The 27,362-nt window shown below is 41.2% G+C and overlaps 1 protein-coding gene across 3 annotated transcripts; it reads right to left on the bottom strand.

Annotated features, from left to right (window-relative positions):
- Positions 1-23: 23 nt before the first annotated feature.
- On the bottom strand, positions 24-27,266 carry primpol (primase and polymerase (DNA-directed)). Of its 3 annotated transcripts, none has more exons than XM_024398365.2 (14): positions 27,077-27,264; positions 26,323-26,540; positions 25,814-25,908; positions 25,523-25,661; positions 23,118-23,265; positions 20,795-20,897; positions 19,934-20,043; positions 19,505-19,667; positions 17,944-18,047; positions 11,429-11,515; positions 8,220-8,328; positions 3,552-3,628; positions 3,291-3,337; positions 24-3,075 (listed from the first exon to the last, which is right to left on the bottom strand). In XM_024398365.2, exons 2-14 carry the CDS (start codon positions 26,503-26,505, stop codon positions 2,794-2,796), a joined length of 1,647 nt encoding a protein of 548 aa, XP_024254133.1. In that variant the 5' UTR covers positions 26,506-26,540; positions 27,077-27,264; the 3' UTR covers positions 24-2,793. The 3 variants fall into 3 exon arrangements, with proteins under 3 accessions (XP_024254133.1, XP_024254134.1, XP_024254135.1); XM_024398366.2 differs by having other exon boundaries at positions 26,987-27,089; XM_024398367.2 differs by lacking the exons at positions 25,523-25,661; positions 25,814-25,908 and having other exon boundaries at positions 27,077-27,266.
- Positions 27,267-27,362: the final 96 nt, after the last annotated feature.

Here is a 27,362-nt window from a genome sequence, read left to right as displayed (position 1 = left end):
ACTGATTTCAGTCATCACAAACGTTAAACACTATTCATTATTTGTTTATTTAGATTCCCATTAGCGTTTTCAGAAGCATCTGCTACTCTTCCTGGGGTCCACAAAAAACACAGAACATGACAAGTAACAAAACACTGATAGACAAGGACAGTCACAAAATTAAAAAAATACAATATACAAACAATGCATTTAAAAAATGTTTGTTGCCTCATAGTTCCCTCTGCTCCATGAGATGTTTAATCCGCTTCCAAAATGTAATTCTGATATTTGCTTGAGTAATTGTAACTGGGAGTTCCATACAATAATGTGCATTGCTGTGAATTCGTTTTGGACTTCGGGACTGTGAAGAGACCCCTGGTGGCATGTCTTGTGGGATATGTATAGGTGTCTAAACTAAATGCTATTTGATAATGCATACAATCCTGGAATTTTCATTTGCAGTAATATTTCTCAAACTAGAAGAGGATCAGTTCATCTATCATGAACCCTCACCCAGGATAGACTGGTGTGCATCTTATGTATGGGCTGCTGTGTTTTGAGCCAGCTGCAGCTTGGCTAGGTCTTTCTTTGCTGCACTTTACCATATTACCAGATGGACAGTAATCAAGGTGGGACAAGCCTTAACAACTTGTACAGTTGATTGTATAAACATTTTTTTAAATACATACACCATTTCCCCATCTTCATGACTTGATAATTGACCCTCCAATGTTATACCTAGGAGTTCGCTTCCTCAACCTACTCAGTAGTCACACCCTTTATGCACAACTCCAGTTGAGGTTTAGGTCTTACTGTTTTGAAGCAAATAAAATGCTTTTAGTTTCATGTATTTAAGACTAGTTTATTATTAACCACCCATTCTGATACTAAATCTTTATTTAGAATTTCAGTGAGCTTACTGGCTTTTGGGTGCTGACATGTTAAGTGTGGAATCATCCACATAGTCATTTTAGCTTCGTGTACAACCTGTGGCAAATCATTTCTAAAAATAGAGGCTTAACGGACCAAGGCACTTGCCCTGAGGGACACTGCACTTTACATATCTGATGTTAAACATCCATTTGCCACTGGGTTCAATTGGCTAAATAACTATCCAACCATGTGATTGCAGGTGACGTAAAGTCTTAGCAAGTGAGTTTCTTTAACAATTTAAGATCAAACAAAGGCTACACTGAAATCTAACAATACAGCTCCAACTATCATCTTATTATCCATTTCATTTTAACCAATCTTTCATCTTAGTCAATGCAGTACTAGTTGAGTGCCTGAAGAATTACCTTGTGTGGCTCAGTTGGTAGAGCATGGCACTTGCAACGCCTGGATTGTCGGTACGATTTGCACGGGTGACCAGTACAAATAAATGTATCCACTCACTACTGTAAGTCGCTCTGGATAAGAGCGTCTGCTAAATGTAAAATGTATTTGGTCAAACACAATTTTCTCTATCAGTTTACTAAGAACAGGCTGCAAACTGATTGGATGGCTGTTAGAGCCAGCAAAGTGTGCTTTACTATTTTTAGGCAGTGGAATTACTTTAGCTTCCTTCCATGCTTGGTGACTCAATTTGCAGAAATGGTTCGCAGTCATATCACCCAGAAAATAATCCAGAACAAACAAGGACCAGAAAACTGAACATTTACCAACTCCTTACCTGTTATCAGAAACATCCTATATACAATTCTACGCTATCAGAACCAGTAGGGCCGACATTCAATGCAAGGTGCGTTATTGTGCAGCTCACTACACAGCTGACGATGCTCTTTTTAATGGCATATTCCCAGACATTTGTGGTAATTGTCACACTATAACGCGTCCAACATTTTCTACCATGAGAGCTACTTAAATTTTTAAAAATGTTTTTGGATTTTGTTGCATTTTAGCTCTCAAATACAATTGTTCATATAGAAACATAATTCTGAGTCCATAACAATGCTTGAATCTGGAGGAAGAAAAAAAAATCCATGTAATTGAAATTGAGGATTGTACTGAATTTCAATTAACCTTTAATTGCATATCTATGTGGAATGTGTACTGCTGCTGCTCATTTCATGGCAAAGTTTGCAAATAAAGGTTTTGGGAAAGTATTTCTGGCTACACAGAGTGATAGACAAATGCAAATTAATATGGCAGTTCGTTTTTGGGTTTTTAATCCAATAGTGGCTGACCAGGGGTTTGATAATGTCAATGCGGCATTGACTAGATAGTAGCTGAGAGCTTGCAGTGTCTGATACTGGTGAGATTTGTTTATGACCTGTTGGAGACCCCTGCTATAGGCCTAGGTAATTGGGAAAAACCCAATTTTATAAAGTGCATTAACAGCCAGTAATTGAAATTGAGGATTGTACTGAATTTCAATGTTTTTATTTAGCCTTTATTTAACCAGGCAAGTCAGTTAAGAACAAATTCTTATTTACAATGACTGCCTACCCCTGACAAACCCTAACCCGGACAACAATGGGCAAATTGTGCGGCCGGTTGTGATGCAGCCTGGAATCGAACCAGGGTCTGTAGTGACTCCTTTAGCACGAAGATGTAGTGCCTTAGACCACTGCGTCACTCAGGAGCCTGTATTACAAATGAGAAATGAACTGTTGGGCAAGTATAACCTCCCTCTAATGCAGTCTTCTTCCATTCTGCTCCTGTAGACTCACAGGCTGGCAGGCTTTTGTTCCAGCCCAGCACCTCAACACACCATCAAGCCCTTGAATAGTTGAATGGGGTGGGTTCCCCCTGAGCTGGAGCAAAAGCCTGGTCACCCTGTCTCTCCATGAACAGAATTGAAGGAAAATGTACTTAGCACTTAGTGGCTGACAAGCACAAATCTTTGAGGGACTCAAACTCGGTCATGGTTTGGAGCAGAAGCTCATCTGGGACATCATCCTCTGCCAAATCGCCTGTGCTTCTCTCAACATCCTCCAGGGCCTCCAGGTAAGCCTGGTCATCCCCCCAGGGATCGCGGTCTTCTCCCTGGGGAAGTGTTGCTGCCGAGCCCCCCAGGTACTTCTCCACTGGGAGTGTCTGGCTGAGCTCGATGTTCCCCACGTCATCCATCAGATATGCCTGGTCCTCCTCATCCTGCCACCAAATAGACAAACACACAGCTTAATAGCTTTATTTTTTTACTTTTGGGATTCTTTTTTGAGACTCATTCATGTAGCCAGAGGAAGTCAGGTACCCAACAGTCTCTTTCTGTTTCTTGTGGTGATGTAATTTTCTATTAAAATGGCCACAAGTGTGACTGAGGCGAATCAGACTTTTGTAGCAGTGAGGGGAACAGGTGCAGAACTCACCATTGTTATGAGGTAGCTGATGCAGATGTCCTGTGGTAATGGGTAACCTGGAAGAGTAATGACTGGTTTAAAAGGCACAATCTGTAAGATTTCCTGCTGTTCCAGTCATTTGAATTCATGACATACTGGTACACCAATCACCTAAAACACAGGCTCTTGATTGTGGTGATAAGACTACGTGTGTCAATAGTATTAGATCTATTTAATCAAAGTCAGCACTATTTTTACTTCAATAATATTTCAATGTTAACCAGCGCATACTAGAAGATCTGAAGCTCTTGCAAGCAGGGTCATGACACTTCTGGTACCAGACCTCCTGTTTAAGATCCACCAGAATCCTTTGGGGGAAAAAGAGAGAGAACAGTCAGGGGGACAAAAGTAAATTCCTTGTTGTGAAGAGGAGACAAGAGAAGGTCCTAGGGGAGGAATCAAGGAATCAAGAAAACGTTAGAGATTCACCAAAGAGTATCAATATACTGACAAGAGATGGGATTGAGTGCTCTAACGATTGGAGCAGGTGGGAACATTCTAGCCAATGAGAGGGCAGATTTGCATGTGAACAACAGGCACAACTTTAATATATATACACTGCTCAAAAAAATAAAGGGAACACTTAAACAACACAATGTAACTCCAAGTCAATCACACTTCTGTGAAATCAAACTGTCCACTTAGGAAGCAACACTGATTGACAAATTTCACATGCTGTTGTGCAAATGGAATAGACAACAGGTGGAAATTAGGCAATTAACAAGATACCCCCAATAAAGGAGTGGTTCTGCAGGTGGTGACCACAGACCACTTTTCAGTTCCTATGCTTCCTGGCTGATGTTTTGGTCACTTTTGAATGCTGGCGGTGCTTTCACTCTAGTGGTAGCATGAGACGGAGTCTACAACCCACACAAGTGGCTCAGGTAGTGCAGCTTATCCAGGATGGGACATCAATGCGAGCTGTGGCAAGACGGTTTGCTGTGTCTGTCAGCGTAGTGTCCAGAGCATGGAGGTGCTACCAGGAGACAGGCCAGTACATCGGGAGACATTGAGGAGGCCGTAGGAGGGCAACAACCCAGCAGCAGGACCGCTACCTCCGCCTTTGTGCAATGAGGAGCAGGAGCCAGAGCCCTGCAAAATGACCTCCAGCAGGCCACAAATGTACATGTGTCTGCTCAAACGGTCAGAAACAGACTCCATGAGGGTGGTATGAGGGCCAGACGTCCACAGGTGGCGGTTGTGCTTACAGCCCAACACCGTGCAGAACGTTTGGCATTTGCCAGAGAACACCAAGATTGGCAAATTCGCCACTGGCGCCCTGTGCTCTTCACAGATTAAAGCAGGTTCACACTGAGCACATGTGACAGATGCCGTGGAGAATGTTCTGCTGCCTGCAACATCCTCCAGCATGACCGGTTTGGCGGTGGGTCAGTCATGGTGTGGGGTGGCATTTCTTTGGGGTACAGCCCTCCATGTGTTCGCCAGAGGTTGCCTGACTGCCATTAGGTACCGAGATGAGATCCTCAGACCCCTTGTGAGACCATATGCTGGTGCGGTTGGCCCTGGGTTCCTCCTAATGCAAAACAATGCTAGACCTCATGTGGCTGGAGTGTGTCAGCAGTTCCTGCAAGAGGAAGGCATTGATGCTATGGACTGGCCCGCCCGTTCCCCAGACCTGAATCCAATTGAGCACATCTGGGACATCATGTCTCGCTCCATCCACCAACGCCACGTTACACCACAGACTGTCCAGGAGTTGTAGGGAGGTCATACAGGCACGTGGAGGCCACACACACTACTGAGCCTCATTTTGACTTGTTTTAAGGACATTACATCAAAGTTGGATCAGCCTGTAGTGTGGTAATCCACTTTAATTTTGAGTGTGACTCCAAATCCAGACCTTTATGGGTTGATAAATTTGATTTCCATTGATAATTTGTGTGAATTTGTTGTCAGCACATTCAACTATGTAAAGAAAAAAGTATTTAATAAGAATATTTCATTCATTCAGATCTAGGATGTGTTATTTTAGTGTTCCTTTTATTTTTTTGAGCAGTGTATATAAAAAAAATCTCAGTTGCAGGGATGCCATGTGTCCACTTACAGTGCATTCGGAAAGTATTCAGACCCCTTGAATTTTGACATTTCTTTACAGCCTTATTCTTTTTTCTCAATCTACACACAATACCCCATAATGACAAAGCAAAAACAGATTTTTTGAAATGTTGAAAAACTGAACTGAACTATTACATTCACATAAGTATTCAGACCCTTTACTCAGTACTTTGTTGAATCAATCAATCAAATGTATTTATAAAGCCCTCCTTACATCAGCTGATGTCAAAGTGCGGTATAGAAACCTAGCCTAAAACCCCAAACAGCAAGCAATGCAGGTGTAGAAGCACGGTCGCTATGAAAATCCCTAGAAAGGCCGGAATTTAGGAAGAAACCTAGAGAGGAACCAGGCTATGAAGGGTAGCCAGTCCTGAAGCACCTTTGGCAGCGATTACAGCCTCGAGTCTTCTTGGGTATGACGCTACAAGTTTGGCACACCTGTATTTGGGGAGTATCTACCATTCTAATCTGCAGATCCTCTCAAGCTCTGTCTGGTTGGATGGGGAATGTCGCTGCACAGCTATTTTCAGGTCTCTCCAGATGTTGGCTCGGGTTCAAGTCCGGGCTCTGGCTGGGCCACTCAAGGATATTCCTGTGTTATCTTGGATGTGTGCTCATGGCCATTGTCCTGTTGGAAGGTGAGCCTTCGCCCCAATCTGAGGTCTTGAACAGGTTTTCATCAAGGATCTCTCTGTAATTTGCTCTGTTCATCTTTCCCTCAATCCTGACTAGTCCCTGCCACTGAAATACATCTCCACCACCATAATTCACCATAGGGATGGTGTCAGGTTTTCTCCAGATGTGAAACTTGGAATTCAGGCCAAAGAGTTCAGAGAATCTTGTTTCTTATGGTCTGAGAGTCCTTTAGGTGCCTTTTTTGCAAAGTTCAAGCGGGCTGTATTTGTATTTATTACAGATGCCAAAGCAGCAGCTAATCTTCTTGGGGTCCAGCAAAATTGAGGCAGTTTATACAATAAAAAAAAACATTACAATACATTCACAACACACAGTGTGCCCTCAGGCCCCTACTCCACCACTACCACATATCTACAGTACTAAATCCATGTTTATGTATAGTGCGTATGTTATCGTGTGTGTGTGTCTGTACCAATGTTTGTGTTGCTTCACAGTCCCCGCTGTTCCATAAGGTGTTTTTTTAAATCAGCCATGCTGCCCTGTTCTGAGCCAATTGCAATTTTCCTAAGACCTTTTTTTGTGGCACCTGACCACACGACTGAACAGTAGTCAAGGTGCAACAAAACTAGGGCCTGTAGGACCTGCCTCGTTGATAGTGTTGTTAGGAAGGAATTTACGCAATTGTAAATGAGAACTTGTTCTCAACTTGCCTACCTGGTTAAATAAAGGTGAAATAAAAATATTTGAGAGGCCTCCATTAAAGAACTCCCTGTGTGTTTTGTTAGACAAGTAACTCTTTCTCCACATTATAGCAGGGGATGTTTTTTCCAGCAGCAGTCTATGATCGATAATGTCAAAAGTGGCACTGAAGTCTAACAAGACAGCCCCCACAATCATTTTACCGTCAATTTCTCTCAGCCAATCAGTCATTTGTGTAAGTGCTGTGCTTGTTGAATGTCCTTCCTTATAAGCATGCTGAAATGCCAGATACAATGCTGCCATTGTATCTGGTCAAGCACAATTTCTTTCCAGAAGTTTACTAAGGGTTGGTAATAGGCTGATTGATCTACTATTTGAGCCACTAAAGGGGCTTTACTATTCTTGGGTAACAGAATGACTTTAGCTTCCCCCCAGGCCTGAGGGCACACACTCTCCAGTAGGCTTAAATTGAAGATGTGGCAAATAGGAGTGTCATGTGCCTTTTACTGAGGAGTGGCTTCCATCTGGCCACTCTATCATTGGTGGAGTGCTAGAGAGATGATTGTTCTCCCATCTCCACAGAGAAACTCGGGAGCTCTGTCAGAGTGACCATCGGGATCTTGGTCACCTCCCTGACCAATGCCCTTCTCCCGACTGCGCAGTTTGGCCAGGCGGCCAGCTCTAGGAAGAGTCTTGGTGGTTTCAAACTTCTTCTATTTAAGAATGATGGAGGCCACTGTCTTCTTGGGGACCTTCAATGCTGCTGACATTTTTTCGGACACTTCCCCAGATCTGTGCCTCGACACAATCCTGTCACGGAGCTCCACGGACAATTCCTTCGACCTCATGGCTTGGTTTTTGCTCTGTTAACTGTGGGACCTTATATAGACAGGTGTGTGCCTTTACAAATCATGCACATTGAATTGACCACAGGTGGACTCCAATCAATTTGTAGAAACATCACAAGGATGATCAATGGAAATGGGATGCACCTGAGCTCAATTTTGACTCTCATACCAAAGGTTCTGAATACTAAGGTATTTATGTTTTTAACTGTTTTCGATTTGTCATTATGGGGTATTGTGTGTAGATTTATGAAAATGGTAATTTCATACATTTTAGAATAGAACGTAACAAATGTGGAAAAGGGGAAGGGATCTGAATACCTTCGAATCCACTGTTTATGTACATTTGTAACAACCTAAACATTACAAAACTTCAATTCAATCAAATAAGCCTCAAGTAGCAAATTAGCAATACATTTTTATCACGATGCATTTAAAATGGCTTCCTCTCCTTCAACTGCACTGATCTGAAAAGAACAGGATAGGTGGAAAGAACATGGTGGCCACCTATAGGGCTATTTGCTTTCACCCGTCCAGTTATTTTAGATCAATACATAATCCAGTAAGGAGAAAAGGAGAGGAAGGAAGGATGACACTTTGGACTACTGAGACAGATCCCCTCAATTCCAAACTAGACACTCACATGATGTTGTTGCTTTTGTGGCACCGGTGAACATTCTGACACCAGCGGTACTTTAGGATGTCGTAGACAAGTAACTGCTCTGAAACAAAGTAATTCCACCGTCGTATGCCTGTTAGGGAAAATATTGGAAACTTTTATATTTCAACACTTCAACTTGGTTAATTTGATACACTACAGATCTTTAATGCAGCAGCAGTTAGATTGTTTTATTATATACTAGAGGTCGACCGATTAATTGGAATGGACGATTAATTAGGGCCGATTTCAAGTTTTCATAACAATCCGAAATCTGTATTTTTGGACACCGATTTAAAACTTTTTTTAAACACCTTTATTTAACTAGGCAAGTCAGTTAACCTGTTGAGTGTAGGGGGTAGTATTTTGATGTTTGGATGAAAAACATACCCAAATTAAACTGCCTATTTCTCAGGCCAGTATCTAGAATATGCATATAATTGTCAGATTAGGATAGGAAAAAAACTCTTAAATTTCAAACTGTCAAAATATAGTCTGTGAGTAAAACAGAACTGATATTGCAGGTGAAAACCTGAGGAAAATCCAACCCGGAAGTGCTGTTTTTCCTGAAAGCTCTCTGTTCCATTGCCTGCCTTCGCTCCATTTAAAGGGATATCAACCAGATTCATTTTCCTATGGCTTCCACATGTTGTGAACAGTCTTAGACATAGTTTCGGGCTTTTATTTTGAAAAATGAGCGAGAAAGATCACATCGCACCATTGTATGGCTGGGTGCCAGCAGCGTTTGGAATGCAGACATTTTCTCCTTCTCTCCTATTGAAGAAGGTACAGTCCGGTTGAAATATTATCGATTATATTGTAAAAACAACCTGAGGATTGATTATTAAAAAAAACGTTTTACATGCTTCTATGAACTTTACAGAATTTTTGTCTGCCCAGTCGTGACCGCTCGAGCTTATGGATTTCTGAACATAACACGCCAACCAAATGGAGGTATTTTGGATATAAAAATAATCTTTATGGAACAAAAGGAACATTTATTGTGTAACCGGGAGTTTCGTGAGTGCAAACATCCGAAGATCATCAAAGGTAAGCGATTCATTTTATTGTTTTTCTGACTTTCGTGACCAATCTACTTGGCTGCTAGCTTTTTGTAATGTTTTGTCTACTGAGAGAGATGTCCTTACATAAAAGCTTTTTTGAAATCTGACATGCCAGGTGGATTAACAACAAGCTACGCTGTGTTTTGCTATATTGCACTTGTGATTTCATGAAAATTAAATATTTTTAGTAATTTAATTTGAATTTGGCGCTCTGCAATTCAGCGGTTGTTGACGAAAATGATCCTGCTAACAGGTGCATCAAGCAGTTAAGAACATTCTTATTTTCAATGACGGCCTAGGAACGGTGGGTGAACTACCTTGTTCAGGGGCAGAACGACAGATTTTTACCTTGTCAGCTCGGTGATTCAGTCTTGCAACCTTACGGTTAACTAGTCCAACGCTCTAACCACCTGCCTTACATTGTACTCCACAAGGAGCCTGCCTGTTACGTGAATGCAGTAAGAAGCCACGGTAAGTTGCTAGCTAGCATTAAACTTATCTTATAAAAAACAATCAATCATAATCACTAGTTATCTAGCGTGTCCTGCGTTGCATATAATCGATGCGGTGTGCATTCGCGAAAAAGGACTGTCGTTGCTCCAACGTGTACCTAACCATAAACATCAATGCCAATACACAAGTATAGATTTTTAAACCTGCATATTTAGTTAATATTGCCTGCTAACATGAATTTCTTTTAACTAGGAAAATTGTGTCACTTCTCTTGCAACAGAGTCAGGGTATATGCAGCAGTTTGGGCCGCCTGGCTCGTTGCGAACTGTGTGAAGACTATTTCTTCCTAACAACGACAGCCAACTTTGCCAAATGGGGGATGATTTAACAAAAGTGCATTTGCAAAAAAAAAGCACAATCGTTGCACGACTGTACCTAACCATAAACATCAATGCCTTTCTTAAAATCAATACACAGAAGTATATATTTTTAAACCTGCATATTTAGGTGACATTGTGTCACTTCTCTTGCGTTCATTGCACGCAGAGTAAGGGTATATGCAACAGTTTGGGCCGCCTGGCTCGTTGCGAACTAATTTGCCAGAATTTTACATAATTATGACATAACATTGAAGGTTGTGCAATGTAACAGGAATATTTAGACTTATGGATGCCAGTTCCGTATTTCACTGAAAGAATAAATGTTTTGTTTTCGAGATGATAATTTCCGGATTCGACCATATTAATTACCTAAGACTCGTATTTCTGTGTGTTATTATATTATAATTAAGTCTATGATTTGATAGAGCAGTCTGACTGAGCGGTGGGCTCGTAAGCATTCATTCAAACAGCGCTTTTGTGCGTTTTGCCAGCAGCTCTTCGCAATGCTTCAAGCCTATCAACTCCCGAGATTAGACTGGTGTAACCAATGTGAAATGGCTAGCTAGTTAGCGGGGTGCGCGCTTGAAGGAAAATGGGGTGCGCGCTAATAGCGTTTCAAACGTCACTCGCTCTGAGACTTGGAGTAGTTGTTCCCCTTGCTCTGCATGGGTAACACTGCTTCGAGGGTGGCTGTTGTCGATGTGTTCCTGGTTCGAGCCCAGGTAGGAGCGAGGAGAGGGACGGAAGCTATTACACTGGCAATACTAAAGTGCCTATAAGAATATCCTATAGTCAAAGGTATATGAAATACAAATCGTATAGAGAGAAATAGTCCTATAATTCACATAATAACTACAACCTAAAACTTCTTACCTGGGAATATTGAAGACTCATGTTAAAAGGAACCACCAGCTTTCATATGCTCTCCTGTTCTGAGCAAGGAACTGAAACGTTAGCTTTCTTACATGGCACATATTGCACTTTTACTTTCTTCTCCAACACTTTGTTTTTGCATTATTTAAACCAAATTGAACATGTTTCCTTATTTATTTGAGGCTAAATCGATTTTATTGATGTATTATATTGAGTTAAAATAAGTGTTCGTTCAGTATTGTTGCAATTGTCATTATTACAAATAAATTGTAAAATATCGGCCGATTAATCGGTATCTGCTTTTTTTGGTCCTCCAATAAATCGGTATCGGCTTTGAAAATTCATAATAGGTCGACCTCTATTACATACAATGCATCTAAAATAATACATACAGTATTTATCTAACAGCTGCTTTAAAACTTACTTCCTTGGATGCCATCCTTTTTCACCACAGAAAGAACAAAGTTGTCCACTTCTTTGTGGGGAGAAGACTGGTAGCCTCCCAAAGAGTCTTAAATTGAAGGATGACAAACAAAACAATATCTTTCATAGAAAGGCTATTAAATTCAATAACCCCTGTTTTCTTCAGTCAAAACCAGTATTAGCCAGAAGTTTAACATTAGCAATGAAATCTTCAGACCTGGGTCAAATACATATGTCATATTCCTTAAATTACTAGACGTGAGCTTGACATAGCCTGCCTGTCGCAATGGAATAGTCCCAAAAGTGCATACAAAATACAAAAGTGTATTCATCTGTGTCTGTATATATACACAGTACCAGTCAAAAGTTTGGACACACCTACTCATTCCCGGGTTTGTCTTTATTTTTACTCTTTTCTAGAATAATAGTGAAGACATCAAAACTATGAAATAACACATATGGAATCATGTAGTAACCAAAAAAAGTGTTAAACAAATCAAAATATATTTTATATTTGAGATTCTTCAAAGTAGCCAACCTTTGCCTTTGCGTACTTCCGGCGCCGACAGAGATGGCCGCCTCGCTTCGCGTTCCTAGGAAACTATGCAGTTTTTTGTTTTTTTACGTGTTATTTCTTACATTAGTACCCCAGGTCATCTTAGGTTTCATTACATACAGTCGAGAAGAACTACTGAATATAAGATCAGCGTCAACTCACCATCAGTACGACCAAGAACATGTTTTTCGCGACGCGGATCCTGTGTTCTGCCTTACAAACAGGACAACGGAGTGGATTCCATGCAGCGACCCAAAAAAACGACTCCGAAAAAGAGGGAAACGAGGCGGTCTTCTGGTCAGACTCCAGAGACGGGCACACCGTGCACCACTCCCTAGCATTCTTCTTGCCAATGTCCAGTCTCTTGACAACAAGGTTGATGAAATCCGAGCAAGGGTAGCATTCCAGAGGGACATCAGAGACTGTAACGTTCTATGCTTCACGGAAACATGGCTCACTGGAACGACGCTATCCGAGGTGGTGCAGCCAACGGGTTTCTCCACGCATCGCGCCGACAGAGACAAACATCTTTCTGGTAAGAAGAGGGGCGGGGCGTATGCCTTATGACTAACGTGACATGGTGTGATGAAAGAAACATACAGGAACTCAAATCCTTCTGTTCACCTGATTTAGAATTCCTCACAATCAAATGCAGACCGCATTACCTACCAAGAGAATTCTCTTCGATTATAATCACAGCCGTATATATCCCCCAAGCAGACACATCGATGGCTCTGAACGAACTTTATTTAACTCTCTGCAAACTGGAAACGATTTATCCGGAGGCTGCATTCATTATAGCTGGGGATTTTAACAAGGCTAATCTGAAAACAAGACTCCCTAAATTTTATCAGCATATCGATTGCGCAACCAGGGGTGGAAAGACCTTGGATCATTGTTACTCTAACTTCCGCGACGCATATAAGGCCCTGCCCCGCCCCCTTTCGGAAAAGCTGACCACGACTCCATTTTGTTGATCCCTGCCTACAGACAGAAACTAAAACAAGAAGCTCCCACGCTGAGGTCTGTCCAACGCTGGTCCGACCAAGCTGACTCCACACTCCAAGACTACTTCCATCACGTGGACTGGGAGATGTTTCGTATTGCGTCAGACAACAACATTGACGAATACGCTGATTCGGTGTGCGAGTTCATTAGAACGTGTGTTGAAGATGTCGTTCCCATAGCAACGATTAAAACATTCCCTAACCAGAAACCGTGGATTGATGGCAGCATTCGTGTGAAACTGAAAGCGCGAACCACTGCTTTTAATCAGGGCAAGGTGTCTGGTGACATGACTGAATACAAACAGTGCAGCTATTCCCTCCGCAAGGCTATTAAACAAGCTAAGCGTCAGTACAGAGACAAAGTAGAATCTCAATTCAACGGCTCAGACACAAGAGGCATGTGGCAGGGTCTACAGTCAATCACGGACTACAGGAAGAAATCCAGCCCAGTCACGGACCAGGATGTCTTGCTCCCAGGCAGACTAAATAACTTTTTTGCCCGCTTTGAGGACAATACAGTGCCACTGACACGGCCTGCAATGAAAACATGCGGTCTCTCCTTCACTGCAGCCGAGGTGAGTAAGACATTTAAACGTGTTAACCCTCGCAAGGCTGCAGGCCCAGACGGCATCCCCAGCCGCGCCCTCAGAGCATGCGCAGACCAGCTGGCCGGTGTGTTTACGGACATATTCAATCAATCCCTATACCAGTCTGCTGTTCCCACATGCTTCAAGAGGGCCACCATTGTTCCTGTTCCCAAGAAAGCTAAGGTAACTGAGCTAAACGACTACCGCCCGTAGCACTCACATCCTTCATCATGAAGTGCTTTGAGAGACTAGTCAAGGACCATATCACCTCCACCCTACCTGACACCCTAGACCCACTCCAATTTGCTTACCGCCCAAATAGGTCCACAGGCGATGCAATCTCAACCACACTGCCCTAACGCATCTGGACAAGAGGAATACCTATGTGAGAATGCCGTTCATCGACTACAGCTCGGCATTCAACACCATAGTACCCTCCAAGCTCGTCATCAAGCTCAAGACCCTGGGTCTCAACCCCGCCCTGTGGAACTGGGTACTGGACTTCCTGACGGGCCGCCCCCAGGTGGTGAGGGTAGGCAACAACATCTCCTCCCCGCTGATCCTCAACACTGGGGCCCCACAAGGGTGCGTTCTGAGCCCTCTCCTGTACTCCCTGTTCACCCACGACTGCGTGGCCACGCACGCCTCCAACTCAATCATCAAGTTTGCGGACGACACAACAGTGGTAGGCTTGATTACCAACAACGACGAGACGGCCTACAGGGAGGAGATGAGGGCCCTCGGAGTGTGGTGTCAGGAAAATAACCTCACACTCAACGTCAACAAAACTAAGGAGATGATTGTGGACTTCAGGAAACAGCAGAGGGAACACCCCCCTATCCACATCGATGGAACAGTAGTGGAGAGGGTAGCAAGTTTTAAGTTCCTCGGCATACACATCACAGACAAACTGAATTGGTCCACTCACACAGACAGCATCGTGAAGAAGGCGCAGCAGCGCCTCTTCAACCTCAGGAGGCTGAAGAAATTTGGCTTGTCACCAAAAGCACTCACAAACTTCTACAGATGCACAATCGAGAGCATCCTGGCGGGCTGTATCACCGCCTGGTACGGCAACTGCTCCGCCCTCAACCGTAAGGCTCTCCAGAGGGTAGTGAGGTCTGCACAACGCATCACCGGGGGCAAACTACCTGCCCTCCAGGACACCTACACCACCCGATGTTACAGGAAGGCCATAAAGATCATCAAGGACATCAACCACCCGAGCCACTGCCTGTTCAAATCAAATCAAATCAAATTTTATTTGTCACATACACATGGTTAGCAGATGTTAATGCGAGTGTTGCGAAATGCTTGTGCTTCTAGTTCCGACAATGCAGTAATAACGAACAAGTAATCTAACTAACAATTCCAAAAAAACTACTGTCTTATACACAGTGTAAGGGGATTAATAATATGTACATAAGGATATATGAATGAGTGATGGTACAGAGCAGCATAGGCAAGATACAGTAGATGATATCGAGTACAGTATATACATATGAGATAAGTATGTAAACCAAGTGGCATAGTTAAAGTGGCTAGTGATACATGTATTACATAAGGATGCAGTCGATGATATAGAGTACAGTATCAACGTATGCATATGAGATGAATAATGTAGGGTAAGTAACATTATATAAGGTAGCATTGTTTAAAGTGGCTAGTGATATATTTACATCATTTCCCATCAATTCCCATGATTAAAGTGGCTGGAGTAGAGTCAGTGTCATTGACAGTGTGTTGGCAGTAGCCACTCAATGTTAGTGGTGGCTGTTTAACAGTCTGATGGCCTTGAGATAGAAGCTGTTTTTCAGTCTCTCGGTCCCAGCTTTGATGCACCTGTACTGACCTCGCCTTCTGGATGACAGCGGGGTGAACAGGCAGTGGCTCGGGTGGTTGATGTCCTTGATGATCTTTATGGCCTTCCTGTAGCATCGGGTGGTGTAGGTGTCCTGGAGGGCAGGTAGTTTGCCCCCGGTGATGCGTTGTGCAGACCTCACTACCCTCTGGAGAGCCTTACGGTTGAGGGCGGTGCAGTTGCCATACCAGGCGGTGATACAGCCCGCCAGGATGCTCTCGATTGTGCATCTGTAGAAGTTTGTGAGTGCTTTTGGTGACAAGCCGAATTTCTTCAGCCTCCTGAGGTTGAAGAGGCGCTGCTGCGCCTTCCTCACGATGCTGTCTGTGTGAGTGGACCAATTCAGTTTGTCTGTGATGTGTATGCCGAGGAACTTAAAACTTGCTACCCTCTCCACTACTGTTCCATCGATGTGGATGGGGGGGTGTTCCCTCTGCTGTTTCCTGAAGTCCACAATCATCTCCTTAGTTTTGTTGACGTTGAGTGTGAGGTTATTTTCCTGACACCACACTCCGAGGGCCCTCACCTCCTCCCTGTAGGCCGTCTCGTCGTTGTTGGTAATCAAGCCTACCACTGTTGTGTCGTCCGCACCCCGCTATCATCCAGAAGGCGAGGTCAGTACAGGTGCATCAAAGCTGGGACCGAGAGACTGAAAAACAGCTTCTATCTCAAGGCCATCAGACTGTTAAACAGCCACCACTAACATTGAGTGGCTGCTGCTAACACACTGATACTGACTCAACTCCAGCCACTTTAATAATGGGAATTGATGGGAAATGATGTAAATATATCACTAGCCACTTTAAACAATGCTACCTTATATAATGTTTACATACCCTACATTATTCATCTCATATGCATACGTATATACTGTACTCTATATCATCGACTGCATCCTTATGTAATACATGTATCACTAGCCACTTTAACTATGCCACTTTGTTTACATACTCATCTCATATGTATATACTGTACTCGATACCATCTACTGTATCTTGCCTATGCTGCTCTGTACCATCACTCATTCAGATATCCTTATGTACATATTCTTTATCCCCTTACACTGTGTATAAGACAGTAGTTTTGGAATTGTTAGTTAGATTACTTGTTGGTTATTACTGCATTGTCGGAACTAGAAGCACAAGCATTTCGCTAAACTCGCATTAACATCTGCTAACCATGTGTATGTGACAAATAAAATTTGATTTGATTTGACTTCACACAGAGTATTCATTCCCTTGACTAATTTCACATTTTGTTGTGTTACAGCCTGAAAAAAAATGTATTAAACAGATTTTTTCTCTCACCCATCTACACACAATACTTCATAATAACAAAGTGAAAATATGTGTTTTAATTTTTTTGGCGCATTTATTTCAAATAAAATGCAGAAATAATTTACAAAAGTATTCACACCCCTGAGTCTTACTGGGTACGTCTAAGAGCCTCCCACATCTGGATTGTGTAACATTTCCACATTCTTTTCAAAATTCTTTCAGCTCTGTTCAACTGGTTGTTGATCATTGCTAGACAACTATTTTCAGGTCTTGCCAAAGATTTTAAAGTAGATTTAAGTCAAAAATGTAACTTGTTCACTCAGGAACATTCACTGTCTTCTTGGTAAGCACCTCCAGTGTAGATGTGGCCTTGTGTTTTAGGTTATTGTCGTGGTGAAAGGTGAATTAATCTCCCAGTGTCTGATGTAAAGCAGAATGAAGGAGGTTTTCCTCTAGGATTTTGCCAATTGTTTTATTATGTACATGCTTCCTTCTTTTCACTTTGTCATTTAGGTTAGTATTGTGGAGTTACTACAGTTTTGTTGATCCAGCCTCAGTCTTCTCCTGTCACAGCCATTAAACTCTAACTGTTTTAAAGTCATCATTGGCCTCATGGTGAAATCCATGAGTGGTTTCCTTCCTATCTGGCCACTGAGTTGGGATGGATGCCTTTATCTTTGTAGTGACTTGGTGTATTGACACACCATCCAAAGCCTTATTAATAACTTCACTATGCTCAAAGGGATATTCAATGTCTGCTTTATTAAAAAAATGAATGAATTAAGACCTCTCTACCAATAGGTGCACTATTTTGCGAGGGTTTAGAAAACCTCCCTGGTTGAATCTGTGTTTGAAATTCATTGCTCGATTGAGGGGTCATACAATTATGTGTGGGGTACAGAGATGAGGTAGTATGGTGTTAAACACCATTATTGCACACAGTGCGTCCATGTAACTTTTTATCTGAGTTGTTAAGCAAATTGTTATGAACTGATTTAGGCTTGCCATAACAAAGGGGTTGAATACCTATTGATTCAAGACATTTCAGCTTTTCAATTGTAAACATTTCTAAAAACATAATTCCATGACATTATGGGGTATTGTGTGTAGACCAGTGACAAATAATCTCGTATTTTATAGAATGATTCACCTGGTTTGGGTGAGGTCATTAACAACTTTGCTCACACGTACACAACACACACACAGCTCTGTCTTCTGGGGTCAGTACCTGAAACACAGTGTGAAGTCGAACCCTGCTGAGCATGAGGCTTGGGGCATATCCCGTCCCTCTCGTCATGGAGGTCCCATGTCAGAATCATCTGACCGGTGAAACTGCAGACCAATATTGAAATTAGAGGTTGACCGATTAATTAGGGACGATTTCAAGTTTTCATAACAATCGGATTTGCTGATTTAAAAAATGTTTTTTTTTTATACCTTTATTTAACTAGGCAAGTCAGTTAAGAACTCATTCTTATTTTCAATGACGGCCTAGGAACGGTGGGTTAACTGCCTTTTTCAGGGGCAGAACGACAGATTTTCACCTTGTCAGCTCAGGGATCCAATCTTGCAACCTTGCAGTTAACTAATCCAACACAATAACGACCTGCCTCTCTCTCGTTGCACTCCACAAGGAGACTGCCTGTTACACGAATGCAGTAAGCCAAGGTAAGTTGCTAGCTAGCATTAAACTTAACTTATAAAAAACAATCAATCATAATCACTAGTTAACTACACATGGTTGATGATATTACTATATATTATCTAGCGTGTCCTACGTTGCATATAATCTGACTGAGCATACAAGTATCTGACTGAGCGGTGGTAGGCAGAAGCAGGCGCGTAAACATACATTCAAACAGCACTTTTGTGCGTTTTTTGCCAGCAGCTCTTCATTGTGCGTCAAGCATTGCGCTGTTTATGACTTCAAGCCTATCAACTCCCGAGATGAGGCTGGTGTAACCGAAGTGAAATGGCTAGCTAGTTAGCGCACGCTAACTAGAGGGACGGAAGCTATACTGTTTCACTAGCAATACTAAAGTGCCTATAAGAACATCCAATAGTCATAGGTTAATGAAATACAAATGGTATAGAGGGAAGGGAAATAGTCCTATAATTCCTATAATAACTACAACCTAAAACTTCTTACCTGGGAATATTGAAGACTCATGTTAAAAGGAACCACCAGCTTTCATATGTTCTCATGTTCTGAGCAAGGAACTGAAACGTTAGTTTTCTTACATAGCATATATTGCACTTTTACTTTCTTCTCCAACACATTGTTTTTGCATTATTTACTTGAGGCTAAATAGATTTTATTGATGTATTATATTAAGTTAAAATAAGTGTTAATTCAGTATTGTTGTAATTGTCATTATTACAACAATAATCGGTATCAGCGTTGAAAAATCACAATCGGTCGACCTCTATTTGAAATGTCAGAATATTAAGCATGTTGAATAGTCAAGCACTTCCATCTCAATCTAAATGTTAATCTTTAACACACATCCCTGCCCTTCCTTCCTCCCACTTAATGTCGCATGACGAAACCAGCATTCAGTGGGCATGTGTGATAGCATTTTTTTTTTTAAATTTTTCAACCAGCTTTGCCAGGTCAGTACAGTCAAGTCACCTGTAGTTCCTGGGTAAAGTTTCCCCTAGGTACAGATCTAGGATCACCATCCCCTGAGACATCCTAATACATGCCAACCTGCCCAGTACTGGGGAAAATGCTAAACTGAACCAAGATCAGCATCTAGGGGCAACTCTACCCTTCACTTCATCTGTACCTTACGTTGCTGATTAAGGAGGACTGGAACAAGCTCTCCTCTGCAGAGACATTCCTTTTAGGCTTGGTGATGAACTTGTTGTCCTCTGCGACAGTGAAGGCTACATTCTTCCCCACCTTAGATGACTTGTAGAGACGGAAGTTTCTGTTCTTGGTGTACACACCTACATTTCATCCATTGTAACATAAATTAGCACAAACAAGTGGAAATTAGTATTACTGACACAATTTACAATGCATTGACAAGATAAATCAAATTCCATACAACTATAGACTGGTTGTAAAAAATAAATAATTGATGGACAAACAGCAATAAAAGAGATAATCATCTAAAACAGAACAATGTTGTCAATGCGTGTATCTACTATTTAAGCCTCATTTGAAAGTAAAGGTAAAATCGACTTTTCAAGATGCTTCAGGTGACACTTACCGAGGTCAACAAAAAGCCCATCCTGTCCGTCCTTGTTTTTCACCAACAGGAAGCTGAGGTCCCTCTCTTCCTGTCTGGGCCTCTTGGCCTGTTGACTTCCAATCAGCCCACTAATAATAATAATACATAGGATTTACAGTCAGGTCCATAATTATTGGTACCCTTGATAAAGAACCATAAAAAGACTGTACAAGATAAATAATACAAATACTGAGCTATATGGTATGCTCAATTTAATTAAATTTTTTTTTTAAATTATATTATTTTATACTAATATAACTGCACAGGGAAAGAGATTTTGTTTCATAAGAAAGATAGGGGTCCAAAAAAATTATTGGCACCCCCGTTTTCAATGTATGGTGTATAACAAAACTGAGCCTTTTACGAAAATGTTTAATGAGATTGGAGAACACGTTGAGAAGGATCTTAGACCATTACTCCTTACAGAGTCTTTCAAGATTCTTGATATCCTTTGTCTGCTCTTATGGATTGCCCTCTTCAATCCAATCTTATTAAACATTTTAGAATGAGGCTCAGTTTTGCTATCCTCACAAGGGGAGGGTGCTAGAGTACTGAAAAGAGAGGGGCCAATTATTTTGACCCTTATATTTGAGAATTGTTGTATTACTGTTTAAACAAAATATATTTCATTAAGCAATTGTATTGGTATAAAATATACTTTCCCCATTATATGGAACATGCAATATATCTCAGTATTTGAATTATTTATTTTATACAGTATTTTGTTGTAGTATTGAATGAATCTATCAATTAGTTTCTTAGTTACCAATTGTGTTAAATCTCTTGGAATAATAAGATAAAGTGTTACCAAAATTTGTTTTAGAACATCAAATGACAGACCTTTTTCCACTGTCCTCTGTGACTCCACCCATGTCATTCTCAAGTTCACTTCCCCTCCTATTCACGCTCAGCACTGGTTGCAGAATCAAATGGATAAATTGCCCTTTAAAAAGACAAAATGCATACTTGATTTACTGATGAGAAATATTTTTTTAAATCAGCACAAGCCTACATTGATGAGAAAACAATTCATTTTATTTTCTACCTCCAATATAAAGCAATAATATTGTGAAGTTGAGTTTAATATCTATACTGAACAAGAATATAAAAGCAACATGCAACAATTTCATTGATTTTACAGAGTTACAGTATTTCATATGAGGAAATCAGTCAATTGAAATAAATAAATTAGGCCCTAATCTATGAATATCACATGACTGGGAATACAGATATGCATATGTTGGTCACAAAAGAAATGGGCCTCAGGATATCATCACTGTATTTTTGTGCATTCAAATTGCCATCGATAAAATCTAATTGTGTTTGTCGTCCATAGCTTATGCCTGCCCATGCCATAACCCCACCCCCACAATGGGGCACTCTGTTCACAACAGCAAACTGCTCGCCCATACGACGCCATACACGTGGTCTGCAGATGTGAGGCTGGTTGGACATACTGCCAAATTCTCTAAAAAGACGTTGGAGGCGGCTAATGGTAGAGGAATTAACATGAAATTATCTGGCAACTGCTCAGGTGGACATTCCTGCAGTCAGCATGCCAACAGAGCATTTCTGGGATCTTTAATTTCAGCTCATGAAACATGGGACCAACACTTTACATGTTGTGTTTATATTGTTGTTCAGTGTATAACAGTTGAAGTCGGAAGTTTACATGTGTCATTAAAACTCGTTTTTCAAACTCTCCAGAAATGAATTGTTAAGAAACTATAGTTTTGGTAAGTCGGTTAGGACATCTACTTTGTGCATGACAAAAGTAATTTTTCCAACAATTGTTTACAGACAGATCATTTCACTTATAATTCACTGTATCACAATTCCAGTGGGTCAGAAGTTGACATAAACTAAGTCAACTGTGCCTTTAAACAGCTTGGAAAATTCCAGAAAATGATGTCATGGCTTTAGAAGTTTCTGATAGGCTAATTGACATCATTTGAGTCAATTGGAGGTGTACCTGTGAATGTATTTAAATTCCTACCTTCAAACTCTGTCCCTCTTTGCTTGACAACATGGGAAAATAAAAAGAAATCAGCCAAGATCTCCACAAGTCTGGTTCATCCTTGGGAGCAATTTCCTAATGTCTGAAGGTGCCACGCTCATCTGTACAGACAATAGTACGCAAGTAATAAACACCATGGGACTACGCAGCCGTCATAGCGCTCACCAAGGAGACGCGTTCTGCCTCCTAGAGATGAACGTGCTTTGGTGCGAAAAGTGCAAATCAATCCCAGAACAAAAAGCAAAGGACCTTGTGAAGATGCTGGAGGAAACGATATAACCTGAAAGGCCGCTCAGCAAGGAAGAAGCCACTGCTCCAAAACCGCCATAAAAAAAAAAGCCAGACTGCGGTTTGCAACTGCACATGGGGACAAAGATCGTACTTTTTGGAGAAATGTCCTCTGGTCTGATGAAACAAAAAATTCAACTGTTTGGCCATAATGACCATCATTATGTGAGCAGGAAAAAGGGGGAGGCTTGCAAGCCGAAGAACCCATCCCAACTGTGAAGCACGGGGTGGCAGCATCATGCTGTGGGGGTGCTTTGCTGCTGGAGGGACTGGTGCACTTCACAAAATAGATGGCCTCATGAGGGAGGACAATTATATGTAAATATTGAAGCAACATCTCAAGACATCAGTCAGGAAGTTAAAGCTTGGTCGCAAATGGGTCTTCCAAATGGACAATGGACAATCCTATAGAAATGTGTGGGCAGAACTGAAAAAGTGTGTGCGAGCAAGGAGGACAACAAACCTGTTTCAGTTACACCAACTCTCTCAGGAGGAATGGGCCAAAATTCCCCCAACTTATTGTGGGAAGCTTGTGGAAGGCTACCCGAAATGTTTGACCCAAGTTCAACAGTTAAAAGGCAATGCTACCAAATACTAATTGAGTGTACGTAAACTTCTGACCCACTGGGAATGTGATGAAATAAATAGAATATGAAATAAATCATTCTCTCTACTATTATTCTGACATTTCACATTCTTAAAATAAAGTGGTGATCCTAACTGACCTAAGACAGGGAATTTTTACGAGGATTAAATGTATTTGGCTAAGGTGTATGTAAACTTCCGACTTCAACTGTATATCTCTATCTACGGTCTCGTTTCCACTTTTTTCATCAGAGACAGTAGGAGATTACGTACCGACATGTAGGTTATCCTTAAAAGCTGCATTTGGTAAAATGAAGATGAGATGGCGACTGAATTTTTCCTCTGTGCTGGAGTCAAGGTTCAGAACATCTTTCCCAGAGCACTCAATCCCATACACCTCCTCCAGCTTCTCACACACATACTGTAAACACACAGGAGAAAACAGCGTTACCAAATATAAATATTAATAAACATGTTGAAGTATGTACCATCAACATTAAAGGTTCAATCTGTGATTGCTACATCCATTTTTGGACTTTTAAATTAAGTATATACACTACCATTCAAAAGTTTGGGGTCACTTAGAAATGTCCTTGTTTTTGAAAGAAACCACATTTTTTGTTGATTAAAATAACATCAAATTGATCAGAAATATATGGTGGACATTGTTAATGTTGTAAAAGACTTTTGAAGCGGGAAACGTATGATTTTTTATGGAATAGGCGTACAGAGGCCCATTGTCATCAACCATCACTCCTGTGTTCCAATGGCAAGTTGTGTTAGCTAATCCAAGTTTATCATTTTAGCTAATTGATCATTAGAAAACTTTTTTGCAATTATGTTAGCACAGCTGAAAACTTTTGTCCTGATTAAAGAAGCAATACAACTGACCTTCTTTAGACTAGTTGAGTATGTGGAGCATCAGCATCTGTGGGTTCGATTACAGGCTCAAAATGGCTAGAAACAAAGCACTTTCTTCTGAAACTCGTCAGTCTATTCTTGTTCTGAGAAATGAAGGCTATTCCATGCGATAAATTGCCAAGAAACTGAATATCTCGTGCAACGCTGTGTACTACTCCCTTCACAGAACAGCACAAACTGGCCCTAACCAGAATAGAAACAGGAGTGGGAGGCCCCGGTGCACAACTGAGCAAGAGGACAAGTACATTATAGTGACTAGTTTGAGAAACAGACGCCTCACAAGTCCTAAAATGGTAGCTTCATTAAATAGTACCCGCAATGTCAACAGTGAAGAGGCGACTCCGGGATGCTGGGCATTTAGACAGAGTTGCAAAGAAAAAGCCATATCTCAGTGGCCAATAAAAAGAAAAGATTAATATGGGCTAAAGAACACAGACACTGGACAGAGGAAGATTGGAAAAAAGTGTTATGGACAGACAAATCTAAGTTTGAGGTGTTCAGATCACAAAGAACAACATTCGTGAGATGCAGAAAAAATGAAAAGATGCTGGAGGAGTGTTGACACCATCTGTCAAGCATGGTGGAGGCAATGTGATGGTCATGGGGTGCTTTGGTGGTGGCAAAGTGGGAGATTTGTACAGGGTAAAGGGGATCTTAAAGAAGGAAGGCTATCACTCCATTTTGCAACGTCATGCCATACCCTGTATGTGCATAATTGGAGCCAATTTTTTCCTACAACAGGAACCCAAAGCACAGCTCCAAACTATGCAATAACTATTTAGAGAAGAAGCAGTCAGCTGGTATTCTGTCTATAATGGAGTGGCCAGCACAGTCACCGGACCTCAGCCCTATTGAGCTGTTGTGGGAGCAGCTTGACCGTATGGTACGTAAGAAGTGCCCATCAAGCCAGTCCAACTTGTGGGAGGTGCTTCAGGAAGCATGGGGTGAAATCTCTTCAGATTACCTCAACAAATTGACAACTAGAATGCCAAAGGTCTGCAAGGCTGTAATTGCTGCAAATGGAGGATTCTTTGACGAAAGCAAATTTTGAAGGACACCATTATTATTTCAATTAAAAATCATTATTTATAACCTTGTCTTGACTATATTTCCTATTTCCATTTTGCAACTAATTTCATATATGTTTTCATGGAAAACAAGGACATTTCTAAGTGACCCCAAACTTTTGAACGGTATTGATTCTTGAAGAATATAACTTATGCTGAACTGTCATACCATCAGAACCTAAAATATAAGCTAGTTTTTCTCCATTGTTTGTAAACAATGTAGCTGTAAACAAACACTGTATAGCCTCAAAACATTATTTAAAATTATGCAAGTGAGTCTTTGCATCCATAGCTCTGTCTATGAATTTGAGAGTGGATACATTAATATTTAATTCCTCAGAATGTACAACAAAAAACAACTTTCTACAGATTCCACTTCATTTGGACCATCAGTCATAAGGGCTACATAACACTGTCATAACAATTAAATAACATTTGTCCTAAACAGTCTTGGCAGCTGGCTTCACCTTATGGCAACTGACTTTACACTGTCATGCCACAAACCATTCATTTGATTAGCCAGTTTGCTAGCTAGTTTGCCTCGCCAATAGGCTGATCTAAACATTGTGTGTGGCATGTCAGTGTAAAGTAAATTGTCATAACAATGACATAACTAACACCATAAACAACATATTTGACCCAAGTCTATTTTGCACTTGAGAGGGAAGGAAGCATTCAATGTTTGCGTACCTGGATGAGGGAGGCCACCATGCACTTCCCATCAAAGCCCTTATTGGAGGGCCTGTGGAACTCCAAGTCAAAATATAGCTTGCAAACAGCCCCCTCTGGGATCACCTCATAGCAATGCATCAGAGATTGCCTGTAGGTACTAATTACAGTTGGAATTGAAAGGGTTGAAGTGCAGTAGTACCATTGGTTAACAGTCTTCAGTTATGACAAATAGGACTTTCTTATTTCTTAACTGCCAATGAAGGTATAAATAAAGTTGTATTGAAGTGAATGGTGTAACCTTAAACATACCTGTAGTAATGCCATAGCTCACTGTAACTGGTGACCAGGAAGATCCTCTGACCCATCTTTGCCTGTTCCTTCTCAAGTGCAAACACGTGTACGTCCTTTGAATTAGAGGGCAGTCAAAACTACAGTTAGCTGAAAACAATGTCATTTTTTCTGTTATTATGACTCATTGGGGCGGCAGCGTAGCCTAGTGGTTAGAGCGTTGGACTAGTAACCGAAAGGTTGCATGGTCGAATCCCCGAGCTAACAAGGTACAAATCTGTCATTCTGCCCCTGAACAGGGCAGTTAACCCACTGTTCCTAGGTCATCATTGAAAATAAGAATATGATCTTAACTGACTTGCCTAGTTAAATAAAGGTAATATAAAATGGAAGTGCAATGAAACACACATCACACAAAAGGTCTGCTCACAGATCTGTTTGTGCTGTCTTGTCAAATCCTAAGGTCAATGTCAAACATGACAGCACAAACGGATCTGGCACCACGTTACTCCAGACATGCTGGTGCATACCTCTCTGCAACTCTGTGCAAAGTTGATAGCCATACATTGACGAGGGAAGAGCTTCCATATGGAGGATGGCTGCCATGGCCGGGACAGCCTAGGTTTGTAGCATGAGGTCAAAGGACACTGCTGGAAGGACTGAGCTAGTTCTTCCACCTTCTTCAATCTGTTTTCCCAATCACCCTTGTTCATCTTCTATGTGATGCTGGCTGCCACCACAGTCATTTCTGCATGTAAGAAATAAAATAAAAACAAGTTTTTGATTAGTGTTATTAATAGCAATGATCAATACTGAAGGCATTTACAATAGACCTATGGCTCCATCTCTGATTTTTCATTCACAGCAATGTGATTGTGAAGCCCCATCATTATTAGGCCTAGCAGAGAATGGATGGAATGTGGCTGGATTAATGTAGCTAGCTAGGGCCAACTTTCAAATTCAGACACATTGGATGCAATGACTGACAGCCCGTGAGAATGACAAGATTGTTTTAGCTACATTCATACATTTGTTTGCAAGCATTCGATTGTGTATGAATTGGTACCAATTAAATGTGTATACAGCCTGATTAAATCAGACTAGCCATACACACTGCACGTTTAGCCGGAGTTGAGTTTAATATGTAATGTTGTTAATGCTAGTAACACTAAAATGTATAATAATATGTCAAACCTGCTTAACGTTTCCTAAACTAAGCTAATTGGCTAGCTAGCTAACGTTACAGAATTCGACTTAAAGCAGGAACTGAATCTATCTACTTACAGGAACCCGTGTTGAAAACGTTGTTTTTCAGCGAAATGTTACGTACTTCGTGGAAGAACGTATGGTGCGTTCCAGTGCGCTAGAAGTGTGCCTTACTATCCAATTAATTGAGCACATGCTGAATTCGTGCAATATGGATATGAAATATTGCAAATGCATATAGCCCACCAATATGGAGCCACCATTTATATGTACACGTTTATTATTATCAATATTATTTTTAGATGGGATCATATGAGTTGTGTGGAAGTGTGGAAACCGAACGCCCCCTTGCATTGGTTTCGAT

The sequence above is a fragment of the Oncorhynchus tshawytscha genome, linkage group LG34, assembly GCF_018296145.1.
Source record: "Oncorhynchus tshawytscha isolate Ot180627B linkage group LG34, Otsh_v2.0, whole genome shotgun sequence".
Classification (NCBI taxonomy): Eukaryota; Metazoa; Chordata; class Actinopteri; order Salmoniformes; family Salmonidae; genus Oncorhynchus; species Oncorhynchus tshawytscha.
This window is presented reverse-complemented; position numbering and strand designations above follow the sequence as displayed.